The 13,724-nt window shown below is 36.3% G+C and overlaps 1 protein-coding gene across 2 annotated transcripts in view; it reads right to left on the reverse strand.

Annotated features, from left to right (window-relative positions):
* Positions 1 to 4,395: 4,395 nt before the first annotated feature.
* camkmt (calmodulin-lysine N-methyltransferase) overlaps positions 4,396 to 13,724 on the reverse strand; it is a 106,783-nt gene continuing 97,454 nt past the window's right edge. For both annotated transcript variants that reach the window (XM_016295016.1, XM_016295015.1), the window contains 2 exons: positions 11,272 to 11,403; positions 4,396 to 5,678 (listed from right to left, as the gene is read on the reverse strand). In XM_016295016.1, coding sequence (XP_016150502.1) covers positions 5,586 to 5,678; positions 11,272 to 11,403 — 225 coding nt within the window. In that variant the 3' untranslated portion in view covers positions 4,396 to 5,585. The remainder of the gene's footprint in view (positions 5,679 to 11,271; positions 11,404 to 13,724) is intronic.

The raw sequence follows: 13,724 nt of genomic DNA on the forward strand, positions 1-13,724 counted from the left end.
TGCATTCAATAACAGCATGGCATCTATTTGAGTTTGTGTACATAAGTACAAAACATGTTTAAGAGATAGGTGCCAAAGCAAATTTGTGCTGTATAATTTCTATCCTATTTCAGAAATAAAAATGATCATAAATTGTTCACTGATAAAATAGATAACATCAGAAATACAATAGCAAATGCAGATTCTACAGTGTCTAATACTTCAGCTTCATTCATCGCACCCAAAGATAAACTGCAGTGCTTTACAGCTATAGGACAGGAAGAGCTAAATAAACTTATCACTGCATCTAAACCAACAACATGCCTGTTAGATCCTGTACCCACTAAATTACTGAAAGAGTTGTTACCTGTAGCAGAAGAACCGCTTCTTAATCTTATTAACTCGTCGTTGTCTTTAGGTCACGTCCAAAACCCATTCAAGCTTGTGGTTATTAAACCTCTTATTAAGAAACCACAACTAGATCCTAGTGAACTGGCAAATTACAGACCCATTTCAAATCTTCTGTTTATGTCTAAAATTAAAAAAAAAAAGTTGTGTCTGCTCAATTGTGCTCCTTCCTGCAAAAAATATCTCTATGAAGAATTTCAGGCCCCATCATTGCACAGAAACTGCACTTGTTAAAATTACAAATGACTTGCTTCTTGCGTCAGACCAAGGTAGCATCTCATTGCTAGTTTTACTTGATCTTAGTGCTGTGTTCGACACTATAGATCATGACATACTCATAGATTGATTACAAAACTATACAGGTATCCAAGGGCAGGCTTTAAGATGGTTTAGATCCTACCTGAAACGGCATTCTTCCATCTTAGAAACATTGCCAAGCTACGAAACATGTTACCTGTTTCTGATGCAGAAAAGCTATTTCATGCATTCATGACCTCTAGACTGGACTATTGTAATGCACTGCTAAGTGGTTGTCCTGCATTTTCAATAAACAAGCTACAGGTAGTCCAAAATTCAGCGGCTAGAGTCCTTACCAGGTCAAGAAAATATGATCATATTACCCAAATAACTGCCTATTAAATTCCGTATCAGTTACAAAATATTATTACTTACCTACAAGGCCCTGAATGGGTTAGCTCCTGCGTACCTAACTAGTCTTCTACCACTCTACAATCCATCACGCCCCCGAAGGTCGCAAATCTCTTGACTTTTGGTAGTACCTAGGATAGCAAAGTCCACTAAAGGAGGTAGAGCTTTTTCACATTTGGCTCCCAAACTCTGGAATAGCCTTCCTGATAATGTTCGGGGTTCAGACACACTCTCTCTGTTTAAATCTAGATTAAAGACACATCTCTTTGGCCAAGCATTCAAATAATGCACCTCATAATCTTGTACTCAGAGGCGGACAAAGTACTCAACTCCATTACTTGAGTGAAAGTACAGATACTGCTGGTCAAATATTACCCCATCACAAGTAAAAGTAGTAAAGACAGATTTTTTACTTAAGTAAAAGTACAGAAGTACTTACTTTTGAAAGTACGTAAGTACCAAAAGTAAATTTCCTTTTTTATGTCAATGCACATAGTAGTACTTACAATACTTCTGAAGCAACTTAGAATACATTACACCTGCTGAATACACTGACTAACTTGTAGTATATTTGGAATAAAGAGCTTTTAGAATGTTAAAAAAACAAAACAAAAAAAATTATTGAACACCCCTACCCAGCCCCACAAAAGCAGGATGGTAGTGATCTCACACAGCTCTCACAGTGTGTGCACACATCTATGTGTAGCCATTCATCCACATTTGAACAGAGTGGACAGTGAAATCCTGTAAATACAGAGTGATAAGGAAGAAGAAAAAAAAATCTAACCTGCTTTAAAACCCAGCAACACAACTGTAGCTGTATAACTTTACAACAGCAACACTGCTTTAACAAAAAAGCAAAACAGCAAGACTTATTTGACATCAAAACAAACATTTTAAATGCTGTCTAATCGCTCTCGGTACTTTGATTATTTGTTTCTCTGTTTTTGCCATAACTAGGATTTACACAAGCTTCAGTCTGGATCCAGAACACCTGAGAAGAGATGATGCCAATCCCTCAGATGATGCCAAACCCAAAACAACATACAGAACTACCAAATTTTGCTATAAGTTTGATTGCCTCATATAATAATTGCTCTTAATAGTGTTCATCGTCTGTTTGATTACGTCTTTAATTGATTTTTCCGTACATTTCTGCCATATGTACATAAACCGAAAGTCACCACTGATAAGCTACTACTAAATATTGTAGAAACTTAATTTTCTGTTAAGTTGCTTTGCAACGATTTGTATAGAAAAAAAGCACTATACAAATTAACTTGAATTGAATAAAATACTTTCTTTAAACAAATTTCTCCTGTGCCCACACACCAGCACCACAAAAAACAATACATTACAAAAATAAATAATAATAATAATATGGGCAATATGGAATGTCAGTTATTTACCATTACATTAATAAACTTAATTAAATTGTACACATAAGATCTACTTTGATAAATACTCTAAATAATTTGGTAACATCTTACAGAAAAAATGCAATTTGTTAAAGCATTAGGCATCCCTAAAAATGAAAAATAATGCTTACCGTATTTATTCTATGTATTAATATATTTATGAATCTAGATTGATGCTAATTTATAAACAATATAATTGAACCTTAATTTTAATATTAATCATATACCTTTATACAACCATATCCTACTCTAAAACATCCAGTTTGTTTCCTAAAGCACCCCATCTCTGCACTACAAAACAGCAAACAATGTATTTTAGACTGTCTGTACTGATAGACAATAAGCCAAACTACAGGTAACAGGCATGCAGTGCCTTTTAATAACTACTCTCTTCCTTTTTTCCACTCTCTCCCTCCATTTACAGAGTATCTCGACTCTCTCTCTATCCCTCTGCATCTTGACACAGCACACTGAGCTTAATCGCACATAATTGGGTGGGTGGGACAGTGGGCCGGCCCAGGCTTTGTGTGCAAAGGGCAAGTGGTCAAGTTAATGGAGCCCTTGTAGTGAACAGGGAGCTCTCTCCCTCTCCTGGGACAGAGGGAGGGGACAACGGACCTCTTTCAAATCTCAAAAGACAGAGTTGGGTTCCTTTTTACCCCTCCCCTCTCTCGCTCTTTTCCAAAGACTGACTGACAGGATTAGCCTCATAGCGACTCTACAGCTGAGCTTCAAGTTGGCTATCAGAGCATGGGAAATGAAGAGGCCTAGAGAGACAGTCAAACTGTGAATTGAGGCACATCTGAGGCCATCCGCTAGTCAAGTGACACTGCAGGACATATAGTCAGGTCTGAAAGTGAGAACTTTTTTTTTATTTAATGCAAATGTTTTCATAAATATATTAGTAGCATAACAATTTGAGTGAAAATTGAATTGAAAAATTTACTTGAGAATACCTCAGTATTTGGTTTGAACAAATAGCATATGCTTATTTGATTAATAATCTATAAATAGTGCTGACTTGGTTAAAAATGTCTGAAATCCTTAAACTTTATTTCTAGGTTTAAACTGAAAAAATATTTTTTTGTCCCAACATTTAACCCAACTGTTTCTATATATATATATATATATATATAAAAAAAATAATAATAATAATTCATTTGTACAATTGATGCATTAAATACAATGAAACAATTTTGGCATTAATCACTATAACGATGAGCCATCACACCACAAATCAATTACACATTATGTGACACAAAAAAAAATTAGCGGTACACAGAAGGATTCAAAACAATGATTTAATCACAGTCGTTACAAGCACCTGCAGTGTCAGTGAGAAACAATCACATTGGACTCATCTGTGTTTTGTACAAATGTAATCACAGTGCAGAAGCACACAGCCCTGAACAATTCACAACAAACCAAAGAGCTCTGAATGAGGTGTCAGCAGCTCACCATCAGGAGAAAACAACAGTGGAGAAAAATGTAATCAACCAAAGATTTATTTGTTAAAATGCAAAAAATTGTTTAAGAGTTTAATATTTAATATTTGGGTGTAAAATAATTTTATTCTGAATGTACACCAAAAACCAACTTCTGTATGTCCCTTGATTTACAAAAACAGAACTATTGAAGCTTGTTTCCGACATGGGATAAAAAAATAAAAAAGGTAAGTGTGACTTTTTATATCATAATTCAGACTTTATAATGAGTTCAAGTTTATATCTTGCAATTCTGAGAAGCCTAAAATGCGAGATATAAACTAGTCAGAATTGCCAGAATCATGGGGGAAAAAGTCATATTACCTGTTTTATTATTTATTCTGCAGTGAAAAAAACTGCAGGATGTAAATTTATAGTCAGAATTGCGAGATATAAGCTTGAAAAAAAAGACACGAGAAATCGCAATTAAATTATATATTTTTTATTCCATGGCGGAAAGGGGCATCTAAACAGAACTCCTATGACCTGTATCTATTAATTAAATTTAAACTTGAAAATCGTCATCATTTACTCACCCTCATGTCACTTCCAAACACATATTTTCTTTCCTTCATGGAACATAAAAAGAGAAGTTTTGCAGAATGTCCATGCAGCTCTTTTCTATACAATCAAAGTGGATGAGGACCAGAGGCTGTCAAGTTCCAAAAAAGGGCAAAATAGCACCCAGTCCACCCAGCTTTCACATTATTTTAAATTCTCTAAAGCTTTTGCGTGCAAAAAAGACTGAAACTTAAGTTGCTATTCTCTGAAAACGATAGTTATGATTACCATTCACTTTTATTGTATAGAAATGACCAATTTGGACATCCTGCTACAAATAATCCATTTTAAATTCTATGGTTAAAAGAAAATCAAATGGGTTTCAAAAGACATGATAAATGATGACACCATTTTCATCTCTTTATGAGGCCATTAGTCCAGCATGCACAGTGAGTGCACTCAAAACATACAGGAGAACAGTGCTGCAGGTCTTACCAGTGGTAGTGTGACGCTGTCAAGACATCAATTCAGTCTTAGTCTGGCCTAATCTGTCATATCTTGTCAGTTCTTCGATAAAAAAAATGCCAGGTGAAAGCATTTCACAGTGAAGCAAATAACATTAAGTGCAACAGCATCCATCTCAACCCCTCATAACCTTTGGTGTCAGAATGAATCTTTGAATTGAGATACAGAATCAGTAGCTAACTGAGAGCTGGTGTCATTATGATAACAAGATCTCATGATCAAGACGTCTTTGTAAAGAGGCGAAGATAGTCCAGCGAACCTGATTAGAATGAGTTCATATCTGAGCGTCACATCCGCAGTCTTTGTAGGATGAGAGGGAGGGATGTGTTCTCCATTCCCATTTAATGCATATCACACTGTTGTTGCACAGTAAACAGGTCAAGTACACACACACGGAAACTCACCTACACACTGCACACACACACACTTTTCACTGCACACACACACACACACACACACACACGGTAGTTAAAAAAAGTTATCCGAGTTGAGGAGTGTGATTAGAGGCTGTTTAGTTCTGGCACACCCACACACACACACACACACACACACACGCACACACAGGAGCTGAGGACACAGTGGCAACAGAAAGGCAGCCTGGCATGAGACGGCTTTGCCCAGCTCAGATCAGGGCTGGACTGGATCCGTGAGTGAGCGTGAGGAGAAGAGGATAGTGAATGTTCTCATCGTACACCTCCTTTCCTTCTCTCTGCATCTGAAAAACAAGATTCAAAAGTTCAAATGCAGGAAAAAAGATGGGAAAACTACATTGCTGAAGTCACTCAGATATATCCATGGTTTCAGACTATGCAAATAAACATTAGAATTAAAGTACTATATAAATAGCCATGCCAATGCAGTGACATTAATTCATTTAAAAACATTAAAAGTGCACTTCAAACATACAATGATGACTTCTATGAAAAGGATATTTTAAAAATCTGAATTAAAAAAAAAATTAATTTTTTTTTTTACAAAGTATGTCATTATTATTAGTAGTAGTATTATTAGAGTTATTATTTTAATGAGGAATTTTTAAATATTTTTTAACATATATTTATTTTGTAATATTATGTGCTTTTGTAATTTTTACAGTTTTTTTATTTACTATTTAGTCTTTATTTACTTTTATTTCAGTACTTTTTATTTTATTTATTTTTCAGCTTAAAACATTAAAATATTGCCTTACTAACTTAAATAAGATAGAGTAGTTTTCATGTAATCTTTATATTTGACCAAAAACCATTTCAATCATTTTATTTGTAATTTTTAGTTACAGTAACAACACTGGTACCCAAAAACTTTCTATTTATGAATTTTACATATAAAAATAAAAAATAGTTCTATTTTGAAAAATACATTTAAATACTTCTTTTTATAATGATTATATATGATTAGGATTTGGCTTGATGGGGTTTGACGCATAGCGTCAATGTTCAAATGAAACTTACTCTACTGCTTTCACAACTGTTCTGACAAATTAGAGTAAGAACATTCTATTTCTGCTCCATTTAATTAAAAAAGCTTCCTGCGATATGCCCTTCACTATTGGTATGTGCAGTGCAAGAACCCCCTCTAACAAACAAGGACAAGCGGCAAGAATCCCACTAACTAAACAATCATAATGGCCCGCTTAGAGTAGAGGTGTATGCAGAGGGAATGTCACGCAGCCTTGCTGTACGATATGCCCTGTGGGTCTGCTTTTCTGCCACCGTCTGAGCTCTAGAGTTGTGGCAGTACACTCAGTGCACTGCCAGTCTCTTCTGCCCTGGAGCTCAGCACTGTCCCAACCAATCAGATCCTCCAAAATCCCACACACTCCGCCAGCACTTAGAAAGAGAAACAGGCAGTTAATTTATGAAAACAAGATCCCTCCAAACAGAAAACACAGCTGACGTGTGAGTAGGTTTTCAGAATGATTCAAATGTAATCAGGGCAGAATTAGTCACATACACAATCACTACCACCACTTTTTTATAAAGGTTTTGTGGGATACTTAAAGCAAACGCCATTCCAACAGGACCGTCATATACAGAGCACACCAACTCTTCCATCAGGCTAAAGTTATATCATTAACATGTGAAACTGAAGGCAGAACATAAACCAGATCACTGATGTAACTAAGCATCCTCCATTGACTACAAACTGAGAGAAAAAAACATAACCAATGAATGTTAAATCAGTATGAACATCATTAAGTGATTCCCAAATGGATACACATGCTCCTTCTGTCTTACTCTAACATTCACCTCATCATCTCTGTGGCCTGAGATAAAATAAAAACAGATAAAAGGCCGCTCGCTTGCCCTTGATGTGTGTTATCTCTCTCTCCACCCCTCGACACAGCAGCCAATGTTTGAACCCGTGACCTCTCTGTAATCGGGGCAGCCAGCCGACCAACACTAAGCCCAAAGCAAGGACTGACACATTCACACCAACCCAGACAAGTGTGAGTGCAGTGCAAGAGAGGGTAAGATCAAATCACCTGACGGTACCCTGCAACGTACACTTAAAACCATAGGGAGCATATATGTTCCGCCTGAAGGCCACTGTAAACAGCACACGGAGCAAGAGTTCACTGATACTTTCACAGGATTTGAAGAGAGAAATTTACCAGTCATCGAGAGAAATTTAACATTTATTAGTCATTTCACATCATTTTAGTATTACACGAAGTGTGAAAAGGAGTTATATTGAGCTTAATTCCCCTCAGGTTTCTGCACTGTTATTTGCAGGTATAAAGAAATGTTATAATGCCATTATTATGATCAAATATCACAAAATAGTTTATAGAAGATACATACTGTAAAATTAACAAATCACATTTATTTCCTTATTTATTATCATTACATTTGGGAATGATGAACTATAATAATTTAAATATTTTTTATTTAAATCTATATTTAAATATTAAACAGTGATTCATTCTCATTGCATTTGGGGATTTCAGGTCAGATATATTAATATACATAATTATACAGACATTTTACATTAACTTTAACATTAAAAAGAATATTATTTTAAAATATTATTAAAATGTAAAATAAAAATATATTTAATATATTTAATCTAAAAATATATTTTCAGCAGTCTTTACTCCAGTCTTCAGAGTCACATGGTCCTTTAGAAATCTTTCTAATATGCAGATTTGCTGCTCAAAAACATTTCTTATCATTATAAATGTTGAAAATGGTTGTACTATTTAATTTTTTTCTAGAAACTAAGATGCATTTTTTTCGGGATTCTTCAGTTCTACAGAGCAGCGTTTACCTGAGGTTGAAGTTTTTTGACATTTGACAATGTCAGTAATTTTTGATCAATTTAATGTGTCCTTGCTATCTACAGTATATATATACCGAACACTTCTCATCTGCCATGACTGAAGTGCTGCAGAGTGTTCCATATGAATGAATTTTGTCAAGTTAGATGACCAAAATATATAGACATGTGTCAAGTGAACACTGCGTAGGGAGCTTATGAATTGGAACACAGCTAGAGAGCGTGCACATGGAAGTTAGGATTGAGAGAGGCCCGGAGGAAAGAGAGAGCGTGCAATAAAAGTGTTAGAGAGTGATATAGCAAAGAAGCTTAGAAAGAGAGAGAGAGGAAGGGGAAAAAGGCAGCAAGCTTGCAAAGGTGAAAAGTTTAACAGGCAAAGCTGTTCCTCCTGATCACAGCCTGCTAATCAGCTTCATGGGTGGCTGGATAAATCGGCTCCTACTTTTTAATCGCACGGCTGCCAAGATGCAAGCCATTTATTTTATTGCTGCTTTTCCCTCGCTCTCTTCGGTCCCCCTCAGCCTGCTTTTTGCATCGAGGAGAGCGAGAGGAGTTCTTTAGAAAGCACGGGATGAAGCGGACAACCGGATGCTCGCGCTACAGGCCCCAGAAATGGATAGATTCGGGTGTTAAACGCGCCGAGAGCAGATACGGCCAGACAGACAGCTGGAAGTTGGGAGGATGTAGAGAGATTAAGTTAATATGTGTATGTATATGTGTGGGTGTGAACGAGGGATGTCTGAATTAAAATTCATGACTCTCTTCACAACCATTTGAGTAACAAGATTAAGATGGCCGAGTAGAAAATAGCTGCATTATCAGGCGGCTTGCAGTCCTCCAGCTGCTGGTGCTCTATTCCAGAACAGTGGGGATAAGAGGATAACACACAGCCCCCTTGCCACGTCCCCAGACCGCTGAGAGCCCCATCCGCAGCCGGCCTGCACACGCGGGAGGGAAGGAGGGAGGAGATTTAGGGTCTTAAAGGAAACACTTCAATCTCCAAGACATCAGAGGCTGGCTGGAGGTGAGGAGTGACAGACGACCATAGGTGTAAGTCCGGGAGGGGCCCGTAGACGCTGCTATAATAGAAGACTGTGATTTGGGATTCTGAAGGAGGTGGGGCATGTGATCTATTGTCTGCCGCACGTTTTTTTGTGCGCTTCGTTCCTTACGTTCTCACCCAGCACACACTCGCAGGGGGCAGGGTGTTCATCAGAAGATAAGAAAGAGGAATTAATCACTTTGAGATATGATGAGGGCACTTCAGCTCGCCCCTCGTATCACACACACAGCTGACAGCAAACCGAGAGTAAAGACACACGCACACGGGCGCGAACAGCGGGACTCTTGACTCAGCTATCTCGGCCCCTTGCTGCTCATGTCATTATCCGCGCAGAAACACAGCAGGTGGTCGGGCTCAAAAAGATCCCGTTAGACTTCAGGTGCATCGGGGCAACGCGAGGAAAAGGTGAATGCATTAGCTAGGTGTGTGTGTGCTAATGGGCAAGTGTGGTACCGTTTTGGCTCATCTGGACAATACTTAAAGGCGCTGTGAGCGATTTCACACATTTCGCTCGCTTCCAACATTGAATACATTCGCTGCCTGTAGTATCAGCCATATGGCCTCTCTGCAAAACGGTTCACAGGTAGAGAGGATTTCTGGTTGGCTACAAATAAAATCATAGCTCACTCACCTAAAAGCTGGAACACACTATACTAATTGGAATAGATTTTAAAACACGAGGCATCATACGCTTCCCAACTTTGTAAATGGTTACAGATAAAAACTATGCATCATACACTAAACGACACTACAGATTTTCCAAAGTCATTCCAAACACAACAAACTTACACAGAAACATGTGCCTTGTTGCTAGTAGACACGTAAAAAAAAAATACGGAAACAATGTTTTCTAAAATAGGTTCAATATATCAAATATAATCATAGTCTGAAACTAGAAAATGAAATCTGTCAATTCTGACTGCCCAAAATCTGCAGACTGGCTCTGACTTTTGACAATGCGTGTTGACCAAAATCTGTACAAATCTGAATTCAAAAAGAAATGACTCTTTCTAATGATTATGCATCAAAGTGGTGGTTGTTATGCATTTAAGTGTTTAAGATAAGAAGAACATTGTAAGAGATACTGGTAATTTTCTGCCAGGACATTATCCGTTACAAACATTTATTTTCACCCTATGCGTAAATCCAAATATGGGTAAAACACATGAAAAATCAGTAAGGAAAGTTTCTTCATATTAACACAGTACATCGGGCCGTATTTTTATGGACTTTGTGTAAGGGCTTAAAACTTTCCACTTTAGCTGCCGTATTAGGCCTGTTCATGCTTATTAAGGGAAAATTAAGAAAAAAACCCACTTCTTTTTCCGCTCTAGGGCTTCTATGTACAACATAATTCTGCATTTCTCTTTCTCTCTCCTTCTGTCCTCTCGATTGACAGCTCTAAATTCAAACACTCTTTCCTCGGTAGCCACAATGACCCCTCAGCGTTTTTCTGCCCAGCCATGTCCATCACTTCAGAAATAAAGTTCCAATCACTCAGCTCTAGAGTCCCGCTGACAGGCCCATTTTCCTCAGGCATGGGCAGGGCCGCCACTGTTAGGCCTGTGGGGCATAATGGGTCCTCACAGCTTCTTCGCTAAACCAAAAACGGCAGCCGTGGCTGTGCTATCGGTGCCAGTTAACCAGCTGGACGGCACTGCTGCTTTGACCTGGGTACGGTTTTTGTGCTTTCAGGCAGGGGGAAAGGAGTTGCACCCTGTCCAATTCATTTAGAGTTTCTCAGAAAGACAGCTTTTGAGTTCTAAGAGTCCATTTAGAGCTTAAGCTTTCAGACTCCCTGTTCCTGTTCCTGCTGACATAGCATACTGTACTTCAGTGAAACATTCAAAATACAAATTTAGAGCACAGACAAAGGCGGAGGCAAATGCAGTCGCACTTAAAACTTTGATTCTCAACTTTCTGACACTTTAAAACATTTACACACACTTACATATACAATACACACCTTCAGGTGAAGGTCCCACAAGTGTGAGTCGTAGTTGTCATAGCGACACACTCTCAGGCCTGCGCTTTCTGCCAGTCTGCAGAATTCTGCCAGCGTGTCTCCTCTGGTAGGGGCAAATACTAGAGCCGTGCCCTAAAGAGACAAAACACAAACATACACAGTGTAGAGACACTTTACTAGTGTTTCACTTGACTGACGACAAATTGTGCAACTGGTAGCATAAGTAAAAGTAAATGATATGTATGTTTGAAGACAACATTAAAATACTTTCTCATTAACCTGATAATGACACTACTTTTTTGGTATAGAAACAATTTTCAGTCACTCAGAAATTACTAGTACATTTCACAAACAATTACAAAGAAATGGCAAGTAACACATTGAACTAAATGTAAAATTTTTAAGACGAAAGGCTGAGATTTTTTTTTCTTGTTAAACATACTGCAATAACCTAATCTTTTATTTACATGCTTTATTTGCAACTTCAAAAAATATTTTTTTACAGACTGCTAGACACGGTCAGTGAAATCATACTAATATCACTAACTCAACATTACATAAAAACACTGCTCTCATTTGCTAAGTGAGAGGTCAGAATTTGTTTTGCTAAATCAATCTTCTCCCATATTGCTCTAATAATAATAATAATAATAATTATTATTATTATTATATAAAACAAATTGCATATACTGTATATATATATATATATATATATATATATTATTGATAATATAATTAATAAATAATTAACAATTATCAAATGTATTATTATTATTATTATTATTATGAATATCATTATTAAAATACTGTTATAAACACTGATTCCCCTAAAAAGTCAAAACACAGTGAATCCCATCTGCTTGAAAAACAATGAAAGGCAGGGTGGGGTAGTATGATTTTTTTGGACACCTGTTTGAATACAAAATCCTTATCTTGTAAACAAAACTGCAAATGGCCTAGTAAATGACCAAATAAAGAAAATTTTAGCAAGCGGATTTTAATCCCTCAAATGAAAAATTGTGGTAGACTGGTAAGCTTTTAGTGTGGGGGTTGAGCTCTTTTCTCCATCCGGCCCAGCTCATCTTCACTGCGTCTCAAAGCGGTTTGCATCATTACATTCTATTTGATTTCTCCCAGGTATTATATTAGATAATAAACAAAAAGATTAAAGCTCACCTAATCCAATCAATGGCTGGAAGCGCATCCCCTCTCTTTATAGATCAACAAGCCCAGACCAACCAGGCAAGCTAAGAGGATTACCCAAAGGTTCAAAGTTTCTTTGAAATCCTTCGGTATTAAATATTATTTCATATTTTGTTCATATTATTGCTTTAATTAAATGAGCAACAACATAAATGAAACAAACAACTACTAATACGAGAACAGGCTCATCTCAATACAACAGATGTTTTAATTTTTTCATAAGCTCCACGCAGAACGTACGCCGAAAGCACACACATACACAAACGAGCATATCTACAGATGTGTTAATCAGCTGTGTATGCTGGCCGGATGCTCTGCTGGCATTTTAGAATAACAAATTAGAGTCATTAGGAGGAAAATTAATTGGTTTCAATAAATTAGCTCAAACATTTGGTCAGAAGGCTATGGGGAAAATCACAACAATAAATCTGTTTTACCCCTTCTTGATTCAACAATGAGCCAGGAAAACAAAATATTTTCATTTATTGAATAAGTAATTATTTTCACACATTATTATTACCTGACTAGGAGAATTAATATTTTAATGAAAAAGTTTTAACAATTACTAACAACTTTCAACTCCCCTATTTTTATATGGAGGTCACATTAACTATGCTTTAAATTTATTGCTGCAACCTTGCTGCCAAATGCTTTGTGTATATCGATTTGGTGTTAGCCTTTTACAGACCATAAAATATGCAAATCTTAAAAATTATAATAATAAAAATATTGTGTTTTTTTTATATAAAAATATATATTATATCAAAACTACATATTTTTAATAAGCTAAACAAAGAGCGAAAAAATATATTACAATATTGTTTAGAAATTAAGTTATGTGTTTACTATCTACGTATAGCATCATTTCCACAAAAAAAATGTGGCCCTATTTTTTTTGTGTACATAATTACCGAAGAGACATAAGCAAAGACTGTGCTTAATATAAAATATGAAATGCGTAAAAATAAAAATTAATTTTATATAAAAAAAATCTTTCAATCAATCTATCAATCTATCTATCTATCTATCTATCTATCTATCTATCTATCTATCTATCTATCTATCTATCTATCTATCTATCTATCTATCTATCTCATTTTTTGTTACCATGACCATTATTTTCATTGGAAAAGACTAATTTTCCTGTAATGCATGCATGTCCAATTTTTTACACTAAGCAAATTAAATAAACAAGAATTTAGTTGATCAAGATTACTTGAAAAACACCCAAATACAATTCTTTCTTTTTT

Source organism: Sinocyclocheilus grahami, unplaced genomic scaffold (genome assembly GCF_001515645.1).
Source record: "Sinocyclocheilus grahami isolate Dianchi unplaced genomic scaffold, SAMN03320097.WGS_v1.1 scaffold328.1, whole genome shotgun sequence".
NCBI lineage: Eukaryota > Metazoa > Chordata > Actinopteri > Cypriniformes > Cyprinidae > Sinocyclocheilus > Sinocyclocheilus grahami.